General features: G+C 36.6%; 3 protein-coding genes across 4 annotated transcripts in view; 1 reads left to right on the forward strand and 2 right to left on the reverse strand.

The window, feature by feature from the left end:
- Nucleotides 1-1,411, reverse strand: part of LOC104746381 (delta(24)-sterol reductase) — a gene marked incomplete in the record, with an annotated part of 3,648 nt that extends 2,237 nt beyond the window's left edge. The window contains 2 exon segments of the mRNA XM_010467843.2: nucleotides 1-569; nucleotides 1,303-1,411. Of these exon segments, the coding sequence (XP_010466145.1) occupies nucleotides 1-539 (539 nt within the window).
- On the reverse strand, nucleotides 3,557-9,623 carry LOC104746379 (tricalbin-3-like). 2 transcript variants are annotated; one of them, XR_002035389.1, is made up of 10 exons: nucleotides 8,474-9,623; nucleotides 7,884-8,125; nucleotides 7,664-7,682; nucleotides 7,139-7,344; nucleotides 6,818-6,927; nucleotides 6,621-6,719; nucleotides 5,485-5,977; nucleotides 5,280-5,408; nucleotides 4,384-4,491; nucleotides 3,557-3,948 (listed from the first exon to the last, which is right to left on the reverse strand). XR_002035389.1 is itself a non-coding variant. In XM_019236867.1 (9 exons), the coding sequence occupies exons 1-8, from the start codon at nucleotides 9,301-9,303 to the stop codon at nucleotides 5,320-5,322; spliced, it is 2,088 nt and encodes a 695-aa protein (XP_019092412.1). In that variant the 5' UTR covers nucleotides 9,304-9,623; the 3' UTR covers nucleotides 4,627-4,838; nucleotides 5,280-5,319. The 2 variants fall into 2 exon arrangements, 1 of the variants encoding a protein (XP_019092412.1); XM_019236867.1 differs by lacking the exons at nucleotides 3,557-3,948; nucleotides 4,384-4,491 and adding an exon at nucleotides 4,627-4,838.
- Nucleotides 10,709-16,997, forward strand: LOC104746382 (pre-mRNA-processing protein 40C-like). Its single transcript, XM_010467844.1, has 13 exons — nucleotides 10,709-11,058; nucleotides 11,474-12,014; nucleotides 12,127-12,266; nucleotides 12,806-12,843; nucleotides 13,083-13,593; nucleotides 13,984-14,067; nucleotides 14,400-14,540; nucleotides 14,670-14,776; nucleotides 15,347-15,467; nucleotides 15,705-15,845; nucleotides 16,006-16,152; nucleotides 16,257-16,379; nucleotides 16,541-16,997. Exons 1-13 carry the CDS (start codon nucleotides 10,900-10,902, stop codon nucleotides 16,793-16,795), a joined length of 2,508 nt encoding a protein of 835 aa, XP_010466146.1. The 5' UTR covers nucleotides 10,709-10,899; the 3' UTR covers nucleotides 16,796-16,997.

Here is a 17,325-nt window from a genome sequence, read left to right on the forward strand (position 1 = left end):
AACAAACCATAGATGTGAGAGCTTCCTTCAATACCATATCCATTAATGAGTCCACCAACCGTGAGGTCGTCAAGCTCAGCAACAACGGCAAGAGCTAGGTTCATTGGGACGGTGACACGAGAGATCTGTCCCATGTTGACAAGAGGCTCAACTCTAGCAGTCATCTTCTCCTTGTTGATCTCAAGAACGTTACGGAACTCTCCCAAGTCAACCTCGAAATGCCTGGCTCTCTTGTAGTCAACGTTCCTCATTCCAACGGCGATCCACGGCTTACGTGCAGTGCAGACAAGCCCGTCCTTGGCCGCATCCCTATCCTTAAGCCTTTTGATGACTTTCTTGACATTCTCGTCATGTTCCTTTTGGCGTTTCTCAAATGACTTGGACTCCGACCACATGTCCCCGAGGTAGATGAGGAAGTAGAGTGTGGCTGAGAATGGAAGGACGATGAAGATGACAATGATCCATCGGAACTTGACAAAGTAATCAACCCATGTCTTCTTCCTCTTCGGCCTTACAAGTGGTGTCTGAAGATCCGACATGTTGCCGACACTCTCAGATTCCTCTCCTCACTGCATCAAAACAAAAAACAAACAAAATGCAGTAAGTAAACAAACTTTGAAAACATTTAAATCCATCATTGTACAACTCAACAAGTCTCAAGAATGTCAAAAAAATATGCTCAAAGTCAAAAAAAAAATATCGATAAAAACTATGCTCAAAGTCAACTAAACTTGAGAGTTCCAGATCCATCACTTTACAGAATCGATTTGGCTCAAGAAATAAGCACAATAAATCCACCAGAATGTCAAAAATACACTATCGGTGTTAGTTTCTTGAATCCATAAACATTTATATACATGTGCGTGTGTGTGTGTATGCAATTAACTTGAGAGCACTACAGTGTGGACTCCATGAGGGGAAACAGTGAGCTAGTAAACAGAGAGACAAAGAGACATGAAGTTATGCTGTTCTGTAAATATCAGTGCTAAGACCAAAGTGATACACTTGTTGAAAAGACAAGGAAACATAAAAGTACTTGATTTTGGTTCTTATCTTTAGATCTACATATCTAGTCCTCCTATAAAGCCATCAAACACAGTACGTCTCCAAAAAAAAAAAAAAAGATGCAGAGCAAACTTTGAAACTTTGCTTGAAAGACTGAGTTGGGTTAAAGACTCAAACCCCCACATAGTTCACTGGTAGTAAGTATGTCTGGTAGCAACTATGGACTAAGAAGTTCGAGAGATCTAACGGACAAAAAGATGAATCAGAGCAACTGTGAGAGAGGAAGAGAGAGAGTACCTGAAGAATCCAAAGGATGGAGAGAGAGACAGAGAGAGAGAGAGAGGATGAGATGGGGGAAGTGTCTGAAGAGTGAGAGATGGAGAGAGAGGATTCTCTTATAATAAACGTGATTCAAGCCAGCCTTGCTTAATTTGCATTTATCCCACAAAACAAGGTGATTACCATTATTATTATTATTTCTTTTACTATTAATTATAAATATATTAATTTGATAATTTTGAAATTTCTTTATTAAATATGATAATAATGTTTTTCTTGGTTTTGTCTTTTTCTATTTTTTTATAAAAAGCTATAAATATTTGTTGATTTAGCAATTATAACTCAGTCTTTGTTGTAATGTTATCACATGTGTTATGTATAATATTTAGTTATATAGTCAGTTTTATAATATTTAATTAGAAGATTTACTGCTAATAAGTAGGTAAAAGAGAATTAAAAAAAGGCAAAAATCTAGCAGTTTTAATTTCTTTTAAATAGGAAAATTACCTTTGTTTAGAAAATATTTTTTTCTTTTGGTATAAGTTACAATAAATTAAGAGGTATCCAAAGCCTGCAGTGCAAGACATGTTTCAAATGAAGAAAACTTATACAGTATATATGATATTATTTTTTTCTTTCTATATGCATTTTTTAAGGGTAGATTGTATTGAATTTTGTTTTCTAAATGCAAGTGAAGAAGTCCTCTACTTGTTTTGTTAATAATGTACCTAAAGCATATGCCAAAGTTTCTAAACTAGCCTATCCAATATTTGTTTATTGGCAAACATGTTTTAATTATTATACAACTTTTCATATCATAATAGCTTATATGAATACATCTCAAACATTTCGTTTTGATACTTTCTACAGGTGACAGTGGTGGATATGTCATGATTGGAGCAAAAATATTTTGGACATTTATCGGAAAACATCAAAGGTAATTAAAAAAAGTCGTTTTCTATGGGAATCTGCCACACAATTACAATGTCCATGTTTTTCATCAGAATTCAAAATATGAAAATTATTGGTACCATTATTAGTACCAACATAATAATGGTAACGAAGAAGAAGAAGCTATCATGTTGTTTATTTGGTTAGATTGCTCTAAATATCTTACACTATATAACAATACAATTTGCGCTCAGGATCTGTTAAAAAAAAAAAAGTTTATGCAGTAAACAGAATAATATCCCCTTGAACTATAATTAAATCAATGACTTTTTTAAAAAAATTGGTTACACTTTAAAGTACTCAATTGCTCAAAAAGTTTTGTTTTTATTGTCACCAAAAGTAATTGCTTTTTTGTAAAATATGTTTTAAGACAAATAATTTACAGGGATGATGGCCTGTTTGAGAAGGACATCCAGCTCTTGCAAAATCTCACAAACTATATTTTAATATATTTGAAAATCAGAAGAAACTATATTTTACATATGCCAACTATTCATACTCTCACATTTACAACTACCAGTCATATTTCAATGGAAGTGTTTAGAATCTTTTTCCATTTTCTTTTATTTGAGGAACTACTCTCACTCATTTTAACTTTTAACTTCAATTTTTGTATACAACCCATACATATAGACAAATTTATAAAAACAGCAATTTTTGTTTTTATTTTATTTTTGGTCAAACTATCGAAATTTGGTTAATCGAAAATTGGTATGGCATAAAGTGCAAGCTAATCAATCAGTGACACCAATATTTATATAATATATAGTTTATATACACCAATTTGTTTTTTGTTTTTATTTATAAATCCAACACAAGACATTACTGTTTTGGTCCAAAGCAAATCAACGCATGCGTCATTTCAGCATCAACAAAAAACCGTTTTTGTCCATTTATTTTTTTCTGTACTGATTTTACTTCGTAGCTCCATAATTTAGAAATAAGTGTGAAGAAAACTTATATGAAGAATATTAATAGTCATTTATGAAATATTGGGGTGCATAATTAATGAATGACTAAACAATTAATTATAGTTCTATAGAAAATATGTACATTGTTAAAAAGTGGAGAAAGAAAAGGACAAATGAGAACGGAGAAACCAAAGAAAGAGAGTTGAAGATTAACAAAACTAAAACTAAACTAATCTAGAAACGAGGACTGTCCACCTCCACATGTGCCTGACGTGATCTCAACTCCTTCACGTGATTTCTCTCCCTCATTTTTGTTTTTAAAGTATTATTTTTCTCACTTATTAATCCCTTTTTATCATTGTTTTCTTCTGCACTTCCTTTTCATTACTGATTTTTCATTTTTCTGAAAAATCTCATTATTTAAAGCACCAACGATCTCGTTTTTATTTTATAAAACTGGTTTACTTTTGTTAATGTTCTTTGATTTGCATAAGTTCTTCAGATCTAATCGTCCTCTTAACGTGCAATTAAGTAATGCATCTGGAACACGTTAATCTGTAGGTTGCATTCGTGTTTAACATTATATATATAACCCCATGATTTGAGCAGTATCAAAATCAATTATTCCAAAAACATAATCTTTTGGTTTTCGCGACTTCTCTTTATTAGACGTATTATATATATTGTTATCGTACTCTGTAAAATTTTAACGGAAACATGTTACCTCAACATTGAAAAGACATCTTCTCAACAAGACAATGACATGGAGACTTCCTGCGCCTTTGGCTTGTTGTTTAAAGCCCTGAGAAAAACAAATTCATAGACCAAAAGTATTAATATTTCCACCCTGTGCAAGTGTGTAGCAACAACGAATTGATCCTAGAGAGAAAGGCGATGCAGACATTTCACGGTTTGTAAGATTATTGTAATCTGTAAATTGCTATACGCAAACACCAAAACAAAAGATTCATTCATATCATAGCTATAGAGAGGCCTATAGTGTACTGAACTGTGTTCCCTACGTTGCGGGTTGTGAAATACTATTTCAAACAAAATAAAGCAAGGTGTTTAATATCTTCCCTTCACCAGACGGGCTCATAAAGATGAGTAGATTGGGAAGAAAAGAGATTAGCTATTTGAGAGACATGAAGAACTTTAAGATCTTCCTAACATGATTCAACATGACCAAGATTGAAAGCCAATAAACCAGGGAAACAAACAGAAGATGAAAATGTACCTTGTTTAGACTGCGCATCGATATCCCCATTTAACCTTTTGCTGCTGCTCCAAAAAGCATACCAATGGCAGAATATTACAGTTGCTGTATCCAACAACAGGAACAAAACTAGAAGACGAACAAGAAAAAGCTAAGTGAAAAAACTCATTACTACTTCTAAGTGTAAACTTCCACACTTTTCTCAAGCCTACAAGTTGGTGACTGCTAATAGCAGGTGTCTTCGTGCAATGTGTAATGGAATCCTTGCAGAAAAATTAATCTTTATTTGAACAGAGAATAATTGTTCTCATGTACTATAACACGTTGATTCACAGTTGTAAGAGATTGGGTGAAATGGACCCTAAAACTTTGTCTCGCCAATAAGCGCCCCTCTTCTAAATGCATTAGAATGTAAACACAAAACTGTGACCTCGTTATAAGCCATCTCTAAGGCCGGGAAGAGAAAATTAACCAACCTGCCATTAGATAAGTGGCTTTGGTCAGTCAATCAACAATAGGACACTAATAAATGCAAACTGCAGAACAAGACTATGACACATTAAATAGAAGACTAGCCAGACCATTGCGCAAATTGCACAATCTTTAAAATACACCACAATGGTTTTTACGTTTCTACTGTAAATAGTAATGCCAGATTCTCAGTATCGTCTCAATTACAGAAACTTTGGTTCATCATTTTCAACTTAGTGGGCATAGTTTTATCTAAATGGCAACTCCTTTTCGAGTATATATAAAGCCAAAACAGAAATTACGCCAAGTAAAAATCGACACAGTGATTCCAGAAAAGATTGCAAGGTTGGTTCTCAACTATACCCAGAGATTCCATATGTACTCAATGAATTCGACTGATATAGGCAGAACTCACAAAGTTCTCATTTCTAGGTTCACAGACTTACTTTGGCAAAATAAATCGCTAGTGATCCATACAACACCATGTTACGGGTTGAAGAAACTCGAGCCGCCCATATTGATAGCAACGAGCGCCAGTACAGAAGTGATTACACTGAACCACAACAATGCTAATCCTGAAAAGAAAGCTTATTAGTTTTAGAACAAGCAACCATAGAAACAAAATCATCATAAGACAGAGCCTCCATATACCTCCATCACCAATAGAACCTCTATCGGCATCCGCATTTTTCACTTCTAAATCTGATATGTCCCCACTGGCAGGATCTTTCGGTCGAGATTTTGAGTCCGCCCCAGCCTTTGAAGGAACTGGTGTCACGCTTGATTCACCATCATCAAGTTTATTGTTCCCAGCTTCTGATGAAACTATGCCTTGAAACTCCTCACTCAAAATCAATGCAGACAGCACGTTCATAAATGACTCTTGATTAATATCATCAGAAGGAATCTTGTCATTCTGTACGAATGACCTAGGTTCTTCCGAATCAGACATTTCATCATCAGAAGCATCTGCATAAGTGGCTTTTGCGTTGCGTTTATCATCTTCTTCATCCTCCACGTATGCTTTGTATGTAAGCCGGAGTAGTATTTCTCCAGCAGATCCCTTTCCGAACAAACTCCAACCACCTCGCAAACTAACAATTTTGTCTGTAGGAACAGTATCTGGCAGTGATTCAAGGTCAACCTGGATGTATAATAAAGTAATAAGGTTATGTAGACAGAAAATTTGTTATTCATCTTTTCCTGGTAATTTATGTAGAGTCGCAGATTAATAGGTAAGCAATAGTGACAATGTTATCAGAGCAGAGGCACTACTCAAACTACAGCATCAATAAACAATTATATGCGTTGTCAGGTTTTGTGCAGAAAACATGTGAATTAGTTGAATAGAAGCCGGAATTGGAATTGTGCCAAGAATAGCTAAGTGAATAAAGGTGACCTTTCTATACTGACAAGAAGATCAATAACCGATAAGATGCGTAACCTGAACAATGAGGTGACATACTCGCATAATACCAGGTACTACTAATACAGCAACGGCATTGTCATTGGCAACTATTGTTCACCTACTGTTTTTCTTACTCATTCAATCTGCATAATTTACATCATAAATTAACAGCAAGCTGCTATATAGCATTTCTGATAGTTCTCAGTCTCATCTTCTCAATTCAAACCCTTTAGTTGAAACATTGTGCAGAGAATAACAGGATTGGTTAAAAAGGCTAGCCACTGAAGTAGACAATCATCATCTTAAGGAATCATTTATGTTAACATATTGAGCTATTCTTTTGCAGATTACAAATAGAAGAAATAGAAAGGTAATTTACCTCTCCGCTACCAATAGCCATATCGGCAAATCCAAGACAGTCGTTGACTTCAATTTGTAACACTTGCTCTCTAGGATTTGAAACAAGGAATTGGAAATCCTGACCATATTTATGATAGATAAATTTGAGCAATTTAACAAATACTGATTCACCACCAGATTATGAATAAGCCATTAAGATATAGTAGGCAGTTCAACCTGATTCCAGATTGGCTGACCAGGAGCCCCAAACACTGTAGTTTGACTGTTCTTTTTACTGCGGATAACTTGATCACCTATTCGTAAAATAACATATGGATCTGTTCTACCTGTTACAAATTATCAAACAAAATATACTGAATGAAGGAACATGTAAATTGATGAAGAATTCACTAAATCTGCTATAGTATTAGTATATCTGGTTTTTAAGTTCAACGAATTCAAATGAGCTTACGGGTGTATATAGACAATACAACAACACAGACCGCTAGAGAACAATGAATTGAAGAAGAAAAAGACTGTGGAGCGAGTATAACTTACCAGAGAACATGTATGGAAGTTTCTGGGCATTTACAAGAGTAACAGACAGTTCCCCAATAAAATCCTTGTTCCCTTCCTGCATTTCTCCCGATTTTAAGTCTTCTGAAACAGGCCCAACAGCTTTTCCTTTCTGGAAATCCAAGACAATTTTCTTTGGGCGGACAAATAATCGAGGCAAATCTTCTGTCAGCAGTTTGGTCAAGAACCTGAGCGAGATGAAGCAAAGTAAGGAGGAAAGAAACTGATACATCCAAAAATCAAGGAGGATAAACAATCAACAAATGGCAAATGCTAAAATGAATACCAGTATCTGATCAAAACCATGCAGTATTGCAACTTAATGTAATGCTCCCAAAAATCACAGAAGAAATGAAAACAAACATATAGCTAAAAGAAGTTACAAAACTACTCTCTACAACTTTAAACCTCATCTGAACAGGAAACAACTTATCAAGTACAAAGCGCTTAAACCAATCCAGTATTGAACCATTGATTGAAAAAAAAATAAGGATCGGCAAGACTTACATTGATAAAAGAGGAATTCCTGATGTCATCATCCAAAGCATTCATGCAAAAAAGACGAAAATGATATGAGCAGGTGATAATGTACATCATCGTAAAACTAGAGGAGATGTCCTTCCACATTATTCTGGGAAAGTTAATAGTATAACCTTCCACATTATATATGTGGTCAACAACTTAACAATAACCAAATAATTGATAGAGTATTATTATTAACTCATACCCATTACATTAAACAATCGGAATGGTGCAAGCTCAAATTTGATCTTTGGAAGTGATACAAAAGCCCATGATGCTGCTCCAACCCAAGGCGCAGAGGGAATCAATCTTAATTTAACCCATAGCTCACCGTCAATGTCAAAATCCCGAATGCCGACTGGCACGACTACTGGAATAATACCAAATTTTAAAGAGAGCTTTAACAACATCCGAGCACCACCAGTATACCGAAGACCAATCTGGTACCTATAAGAAGAAACATAAGAGCATAAGCAACCTTCAACTGAGCCGTGAACAGTTTGGAGTATCCAAGCTCCAAACGAACCAACAGAGAGAAAACTTCCAAGATGCAGTGAACAGTAGTGTATCACATCCGTAGGATTTATGCCCAAAAATATCACTGATGTCAAAAGTTACATGCCCTCGAATCAAATTTAAAACAAACCTAAAATAAAACTCACTAAAGCTTCCACAATAACAACTGAAACCAAGTAAGAACAATCCCACCATTTGATCCACCAACACAATGGGATTGTTACCTAACATATGAGAGACCAAGTATCATAGGCAATAGCACCAAGGTACAAAACTTACTGCAAGTCATTGACACGGCGAGATGTCCTCCTCTCAACATTTCTAACAGACAAAGGCTCATCCCCAAGAGAGAACTGCTTGATCTCAACTCTCTGCACATAATCTGGCTTCTTCAAATCATCAATAACTGGTTGCAACAATCCAACAAGCCAATTCTCAATCCCACCTCTATAAACTTTCCAAAGCTTCACCACCACCATGTTAACCCACTCCACAGACTCTTTCCTTTGTAAATCTTTCTCAAGTGACAGAGAGAAGCTAGTTGGAACCTGTGGCCATGTCCCTTGTCCTCTTTGGCCTACGTCATTGCTCATCTGTCTCCGCCTCTTTCTCCATGTCCATAGCTTGTCACAAAGAACACCAACAAAGAAGAAGAACGCGAACAAACCAATCGCATCACGACTAATAGGTGGTGATGGGAGTGGATGGATTGTACCTAGCTGAGTCCTGAGCTTATCCACAATCGGGTCTTCTCTAAAGCTAGTGAAATTGGTTTGGTTACCCTTAATTACAGACTCCTGCGACGATTCTTCTTCATCCTCGAATTCATTGGAGAAACGAGTGACCACAAGACTTCTTGAAGCTCTTCTCGCTGAATCCGCTAATTTTATGTTCTTCGTATCGCTACTGCGAATTCCGCTGGTAACAAACCTCAAATTCGAATTAGAATGAACTCTGAACTTCCGACGGAGGACCCGTCTCTTCGCGAATCCATCGCAAAACACAATCAGGCCGCCGTGCTCTAATTTAGAGCACGGACATAACATACGACGAGACACATAAGCGTGGGACAAATCGAAACGAGGACAAGAAGAAGATTGTAGATTCATTTATCAATCGGTTATTCACCAATGACACCTAATTGACGCATCTCTCCGCCGACGACACAGCCAGAAGAACGCACATAAAACATACACAATAACGAATGTCTCACAGCAGCGTGAACACTGAACACAACAACACACGGTAGCAGCGAAACTTGTATAATAAACCCTTAGGGTTTCGGATAAGAAAATTTCAAATCGATAAGAGACAAGGGAGGGAGGGATTGGCAGAAGATTGGAGAATGCAGTGATGATCGGTGGAGAGTCTATCGTGTATCGTGCCCCCCTTTCTTTTTGTATCTATGCGACCCAGAAGAAGAAGAATATGCGACTTATAATAAAGCCCTCTCTGAATTCAACTTATTTTTTTTTTATGCTTTGCTTTTTTTTTTGGTGGAACGCGTTATACGCGCGTTATTAAAATAAATTGTGTTCCCTTTTCTTATTGGTAAATTGAAAAAAAAAAAACTATATGGGCTAGTCATTCTTAATTTAGTCTATCATCAGTTCAATACGTTAGAAAATCTTGGGTATCGTATTGGTATCTTGAGAGGTCGGCGACCTAACAACTAGTTCGTAATACTTTGCTTTTTGGATTCTTCCACATTTGGGTCCGAGTCGTCGGCACCTCAGCCACACTTTTATGTTCCATATAATAAAAACGAAAATGGCTTTAACATCAATTAGCTAATGGCTCAGATTCCTCCGACCATAGCGAGTGGTAGGTGTGAATACATGTTCTCACTTCCCAGTCAGATATATATGATTGAAAGATACGGTTTAATAAATAAAACTAAAAGGGTTGATGTTGAAATCCAATGGCTGCTACTAATTGTTTGAAAAATTGATTCAGTTTTATGATTCGATCGTCTATATTCCTTAACTGTACAAGAACCCATCGTTTCGTTGACTAATTTTTGGTGGTATAACATTGATTTACCTATGTGAAGGCCAGGGTTTGGCAAAACATAGTTTAAAAAATATCTTTCAAGTAATACCAATCATAATTGACTATTGTGATTGCTTACAAGTTACAACGATAGACAAATATTGTATGACGTTCCATTTCATACATTCCCAAAATTAATATGAGCTATACGGATCTCTTGGTTATAAAAAGAAACATGTTTATCAAGTGTTGTTTTCTCAGGTCAACTTTCGAATCCTTCTTAAAGTTTGAATAGGCTTTTTCTATACACTTTTTTAATTAAAAACATTAACAACGTGCGCAGTCGTATAACATAATGTACGTCAAAGGAAACACACTTACACACATAACTGCGGTGGGTAAAATCTACACAGATAAACAAACTGGGCCATCCTGAAATTAATCTTAAAATATAAGGTCTATTCCAGTAAATAATAAAACACATCCTTCCTTTTTTAGTTCCACGGGACGTAAAATCTCAGCCGTCCATCGTTTCAATCATCCTACGATCTATCTATACCGTCGGCTGAAGTACGTCCTCTCCTGAATCGGGGAACAGCGACTTCTGTGATTCCTCCACTCACCTAAACCCTAACTTCTTTGTTAGCGTCGACGAAACCGCCGGCGATTTCTTCTCGGCGACTGTTACTTGATACCGCTACATATCTACTCCGATGCAAGGGGATAATCCAGCGGAACCGCCGTATACGACGGCGGTATCTACTGGACAGGGTATCTCCGTCCGTCCTCCTCCAAGTGGTCCAGTCTTGGCCAACGCTTCGAGCGTCTCTCCAGGCATTCAATCGGAGCTGAAGGAGCAACCCTCTATGTCTGTATGTTGTTCATTCTCGATTCTGATTGTTTACATATCTTGGTTCATCTTGAATGCTGTTATACTCCTAGAGAGGCTTTATCTTGGTTTTAGTTCTTGTTTTTGATGTGGTTTTGAGTAGAACCTTATACAAGAACGTGTGGTATACTGAATTACAATTACAGAAGTGTTCTTTATTATTAGATGAATTCATGTCTTTAGATAGGGTATGTACGCCAACACCAGCTATGAAAATCTTTCTCGCTTATTGAGTATCGAAATTTTGGGTCATTCTGATTAAAATTCACTAATAGACTTTGTCATTGCTTAACCTTGTTTGGTATATGCTTTGAACTCATGTTGATTTATTTGTATTCAGGTCGTTTCCATTTAGTCTCTAAATTAGTTCCCTGCTGTATTTTTTTGCTGTTGTGCAGATTGCTAATACAGGTTTTGTCTCTCAGTCTGTTCCGTCTTCTGTTACTGCACAATGGAGTTCCAATGCAGCTGCCTCATCAAATGTTAATCCGCCCATGCTACAAAATCTGCCTTTTGGTCGACCAGGAACACTCGCCCCTCCTGGACTAATGATATCTCCGCCTGCTTTTCTTGGTTCCAACCCTTTTTCTACAACTCCAAGACCCGGGATGTCTGGAGGTCCTCCGCAAGTCAACCCTTTTAATCGTCCCCACATGTATCCTCCATATCACTCACAGCCTACAATGCCTGGAGCGCCTCAAGGAGTGTGGTTGCAGCCCCCTCCTATGGGTGGTATTCCCAGGGGACCATTTCTATCACGTCCTACTCCCTTTCCTGGTTCATATCCATTTCCAGTTCGTGGAATCTCTCCTAACGTACCATATTCTGGTTCTCAACCTCTTGGTGCCATTCCTATGGGAAGTGTTGGCAACGTTCATGCATTACCAGGTCATCAGCTTGATAAATCTCCCGGACAAACAGAAGCACTCTCAGGAATCGGTATGCTCGAGGTTTCATGATAGATTACTGATCCATGTAAGAGCTGTTTGACCTTAATGGTTATTCTATTTAGTCTACATACCCTTTATCAGGATCATCTTGTATTTTGCAGATGACAGAGCTGGGACTCAACCAGTAGGGAATCGGTTGGATGCCTGGACTGCACATAAATCAGAAACAGGAGTAGTTTACTATTATAATTCCGTTACAGGGCAATCGACCTACGAAAAGCCTCCTGGTTTTGGAGGGGAGGTGAGTATAGCTGATTACATAGCTTGTTCATTAGTATGTCTATTCCATACACAATTGATATCATATCCTGGCTATTCCCTTCACGACATGTCACTTAGGAGAGTTCGTGTCTATAATAGGTATTTGCATTTTTGGTGTTTGTGTCAAAGTTTAAAATTATAATAGGACTTTGATTTAGATTATTTTGAAAGTCATAGATGTCATATGTTCATTAGCTGCTGAAAATTCTCTATTTTCTGTGACTTATATTTAGTATCCAAATTTGGTTTACATATACTACCACAGTTGTGAAGTTGCTTAAGATTGTCGAGTTACATTATTGCAGTAATCTTGTTGTAAGAGCATCTAATTTGTTTCAAAGTGCACCTTAAGTTATTCACAGGCCGTATATATGGTTTTCTTGCGATTTGATGCTACGACAGATGAAGGATATTTGTCTGATTTTACCTTGATAATGCATGCACATTATCTTCATGTTTCCCTAATCCTTAGAGTTTTTAAGCAATTTGTAATCTATACTTTTTTCTTAACTTTTGCAGCCTGATAAAGTGCCGGTGCAGCCAATTCCTGTTTCTATGTGAGTTCTCAGATTTAGGCTTTCTATGATAAAATTTGTTGTCATATTTTTATTGATACATGTTAGATTGGTTAGTCTGAGACATTATATCGTTTTATTACTCGTGTATGAATCTTTTACTAGGTCGCCAACTATCTCATTCCCATGAAATCAATAAATTTATATTTTGTTAAGTAACATCCAGCCTGCTAAAGTATGTACAGCTTATACAGATCTCATCTGACTTGTACCGAATGTAGGGAGAATTTACCTGGGACGGATTGGGCTCTTGTGTCCACAAATGACGGCAAAAAGTATTACTACAACAATAAAACAAAGGTTAGCAGTTGGCAAATTCCGGCAGAGGTGAAAGATTTGGAGAAGAAACCGGAGGAGAGGGCTGTGGAGAGTTTAGCTTCTGTGCCTAGTACTGATTTAACTGAAAAGGGTTCTGACCAAGCAAGTTTGAGCGCACCTGCTATTAGCAATGGAGGCCGGGATGCTGCATCTCTAAAAACTACAAATTTTGGTTCGACTGCACTGGATTTAGTGAAAAAGAAACTACATGATTCGGGAGTGCCTGTCTCATCTACGACAACATCTGAAGCAAATGGTGGTAAAGCAATTGAGGTCACACCAAGTGGAGAAAGTGGAAACGGTTCGGGTAAGGTAAAAGATGCTCCTGAAGCTGGTGACCTTTCTGATTCTTCTTCAGATTCCGAAGATGAAGATAGCGGACCATCGAAGGAAGAGTATTTCAAACAGTTTAAGGTACTGTCGCCTGGATCTGTGAATAGCGCTTGTGATACTCTTATTTGTCTTTTTCGATGTAGGGTGTGGTATATATATCTTTTATCATGTTTTTCTTTCTGCTAGTTAAATTTAGCCATTCAGAAGCATTCTAGAGAAGAAGAGAACATCTTGCATTGAAATTTTCCTCTGTAGATGGATCTTGTTGGTATATCAGAATGTCATACTGCTTTGCATGTTTCAAGCATTGAAATTTTTGTATATGGATCTTGTTGAAATACTGGAATGTCGTAATTCTTTGCATGTTTAATTATCATTGATAACGGTGCCAACTTTTAGTGAAAAACATGAAATTATCCAAATTGAAGTTTATTCTCTAATATCTTGTTCCTTATTACTGTATCCTGGCAGGAAATGCTGAAAGAGAAAGGAATAGCACCGTTTTCTAAATGGGAGAAGGAATTGCCAAAAATTATCTTTGACCCTCGCTTTAAGGTGTGTCAAACCTAAAGATCGACACCATATTTTGATATATTTTCCTGTTTTTACATTTCACGTCTATGTTTCTTTCCTTGGATTCGCTTGCAACTTGTACATTTCCAGTTAGTTCTTTGCAATATTAGCTACGTAAAGCTTTGACGATTTAGAGCCATTATGCTTTATTGTTTATCCACCCCACCCAGAAACATTGTGATGCTGAGGAACTAGTGATGTGTTAATTTTTCAGTTTTCCTATCATTTCGTTTTTCTTTCAAGCAATACCAAGTCATTCTGTTAGTAGACTTTTTTAATTATGTATTTATATGGAGAGTTCATTTTTCTTTCAGGCAGTACCAAGTCATTCTGTTAGAAGATCTTTGTTCGAGCAGTACGTAAAGACACGCGCTGAAGAAGAACGTAGGGAAAAGCGTGCTGCTCATAAGGCAGCTATTGAAGGTTTCAGGCAGTTGCTGGATGAAGCGTCTACGGTAAATCATTTTAATGAACTGAATTTATTTGTACTTTGGATGTCCTAAAATATTATTATTATTTGGTTTGGGATGTTCTCAATTTCTATATCCCTTGTGGGAATTTATTATCATCCTGATTTTTTCCAGGACATTGATCAACACACTGATTATCGTACTTTTAAAAAGAAATGGGGGAATGATCTCCGGTTCGAAGCACTTGAGCGGAAGGAACGGGAGGCTTTGCTGAAAGAAAGGTACCAATCTATATCTTGCGATCATATATTATTTATGTAAAAAAGTTTTCTTATAACCTTAAATTTTACACTGGATGTGTCTTTCCCTGTTGCTTTGTTTTTTTTTTTTTTTTTTTTTTTTAGAGAAGGATTTCTTCTCTAATGCTTATTATGTTCTCTTTGACTAGTTTGTTAGATGTGTGACCGGTTCATATAGAGTGCTCACAGAAAATCCTGGGTTTGCGGTTAAACCAAAATAGTAGGCTTAGCTAGATGTTGATTGTGCAGGCAGCCATGCTTTATTTCCCTCACATTTTATTTAAGAGGCGACTTATAGTTTTTTCATGTAATTTGTATCTGTATTCTCTTTATCACAGTTGTTGTGTTAGTAAAAAACTTCACTGTTTCTTAAAAAACAATTAAATGTTTCTAACGAACATGTTTACTTTGTTAGTGTAATTGCATGTAACTGCAGTGGATCTTTTTTCGGAAAGTTTTTACCTGTACAGTTGACGTGCCCGTTATGGGTTTTTGAGTGTCTTATAGTTATTTTCTGTCTTGGCTCTTATATTTTCCCTGTTTATGTTGCAGAGTCCTTTCTTTGAAACGGACTGCTGAACAAAAGGCACAAGAAATTCGCTCAGCTGCTGCCTCTGATTTTAAGACAATGCTACGTGAAAGAGAAGTACCAATAAATTCACATTGGTCCAAGGTAGGTAGCAGATTTTTGTTTCTACCCTTTGCAAATAAGAGAGATAGAGTCTCGAAATTTTCAGGAACTTATGCTGTTTGAGGAAATTATAATATTTTACTTGTCAAAGTAACTAGTATTAATTTTATGTGTCTCATCTCTTCTATAATTCATCCTTTGATTGGCACCATTTTTAACTGGTTAGCATACTACATACTACTACAACCTAAATGATATTTTTCTCTCCTGTTTGGTTAGGTGAAGGATAGTCTGAGAAATGAACCAAGATATAGATCCGTTGCGCACGAGGACAGAGAGGTTTTTTATAATGAATACATTGCTGAGCTAAAAGCTGCGAGAAGGGGAGATGATCATGAGATGAAAGCCAGAGACGAAGAGGTAAATTAACATTGGATACAAAATTATTTGCGGATACAAAAAATTTGGATCTCTTTGTTTATGTTTCTGGAATACGACATAAAAATGATGATTTTCTGGCCATAAATTGGGGAAACTATATAGACACATGTATAAACGTCTTTGTGATTCCTGAATTCAGGACAAACTGAGAGAACGGGAGCGTGAGTTGCGGAAACGCAAAGAAAGAGAAGTGCAAGAGGTGGAAAGAGTACGACAAAAAATTAGAAGGAAAGAGGCAAGCTCCTCTTATCAAGCTTTGTTAGTGGAAATAATCAGAGACCCTGAGGTATTTCTACTTCTTTTACGTAGCCATCTAAAGATAGTTTCTTTAACTCTGTGGGAATTCTGATTGGTCAATCTTTCTTTGCTACCTTCTTCAACATCTATAAGGCATCCTGGACGGAATCTAAGCCAAAACTTGAGAGGGATCCGCAAAAACGCGCCTCTAATCCAGATTTAGATCCTGCTGATAAAGAGAGGCTATTCCGTGATCACGTAAAGTCATTGTATGAGGTACATGTACTACTCATCTGTAAACCTTACCGAATTAAACCAGCATTTTGCTGCATTAAGATCAGAACAAAACTGAAGACGCTTTTCGTCTTCTCTCCTTTTTGGGTATATATACTTTGGTTGCCTATTTCATCTAAACAACTTTTAATTGTGTTTCACAGCGATGTGTTCATGACTTCAAAGCTCTTCTTGTTGAAGCCTTGTCATCTGAAACTGCTTCTCAACCAACAGAAGACGGGAAGACTGTTCTTAATTCCTGGTCAACGGCTAAACAAGTGCTAAAACCCGATATCCGCTACAGCAAAATGCCGAGGGATGATAGGGAAGCCTATTGGCGACGATATGCTGAGGATATCTCGAGGAAACAGAAACAAGAAAACTATCAAGAGGAGAAACATAGAGATTACAAGACCTAGAAAACCGTAGATCAATAGGCTTGATATGTTGTGAAAATAGATTCTGTCATGTTGGTTCTTTTCCTGTCTAAGTTTTGTTTTGATTAACTGAAAAAAAAAAGTTTACTTCGTTTGATGTTTTCTACTAAATTTTTCTGAACAGTATTGTGTTTTTTAGTCAAAATATATGATTTGGTAAGATCTTAAGATTTGTTTTTGCTTTGTCCCAAACTCCCAATATAAGGTTTCGAGATGGAAAAAATTATGAATTTCTAAATAGTTTGCTTTGAGAACTGTCGAGATTTACTAAACAGTTTTTCTCAAAATTATTGAAAATATCAAATCAAACTACTAATATTAGTTAGTCTAGGAAAAAATATGTTGCTTACGGATTATTCATTTTTACTACAATTCGGTCTATTTGGTGAGACTTATATTTTCGTGCGAACAAAAAACTAAGAATCTATATAGTACGTTTTGGTAAATTGTACAAAGTGGGCATGTTAGGATATGACAGTTTTCTGGTTTAATATATCAATATTCATGAATAA

This window comes from Camelina sativa, chromosome 15 (assembly GCF_000633955.1).
Source record: "Camelina sativa cultivar DH55 chromosome 15, Cs, whole genome shotgun sequence".
In the NCBI taxonomy this organism is placed as follows: Eukaryota; Viridiplantae; Streptophyta; class Magnoliopsida; order Brassicales; family Brassicaceae; genus Camelina; species Camelina sativa.

What these genes read in the sequence shown, in the direction of transcription:
- LOC104746379 (XM_019236867.1), bottom strand. Translation starts at nt 9,303, where the DNA reads ATGAATCTACAATCTTCTTCTTGTCCTCGTTTCGATTTGTCCCACGCT. An exon ending in GTCAGCCAATCTGGAATCAG is followed by an intron (nt 6,720 to 6,817) that starts GTTGAACTGCCT and finishes AAATATGGTCAG; the next exon opens with GATTTCCAATTCCTTGTTTC. An exon ending in TGGCTATTGGTAGCGGAGAG is followed by an intron (nt 5,978 to 6,620) that starts GTAAATTACCTT and finishes TTATACATCCAG; the next exon opens with GTTGACCTTGAATCACTGCC.
- LOC104746382 (XM_010467844.1), top strand. Translation starts at nt 10,900, where the DNA reads ATGCAAGGGGATAATCCAGCGGAACCGCCGTATACGACGGCGGTATCT. An exon ending in AGAAGCACTCTCAGGAATCG is followed by an intron (nt 12,015 to 12,126) that starts GTATGCTCGAGG and finishes TGTATTTTGCAG; the next exon opens with ATGACAGAGCTGGGACTCAA. An exon ending in ACGTAAAGTCATTGTATGAG is followed by an intron (nt 16,380 to 16,540) that starts GTACATGTACTA and finishes TGTGTTTCACAG; the next exon opens with CGATGTGTTCATGACTTCAA.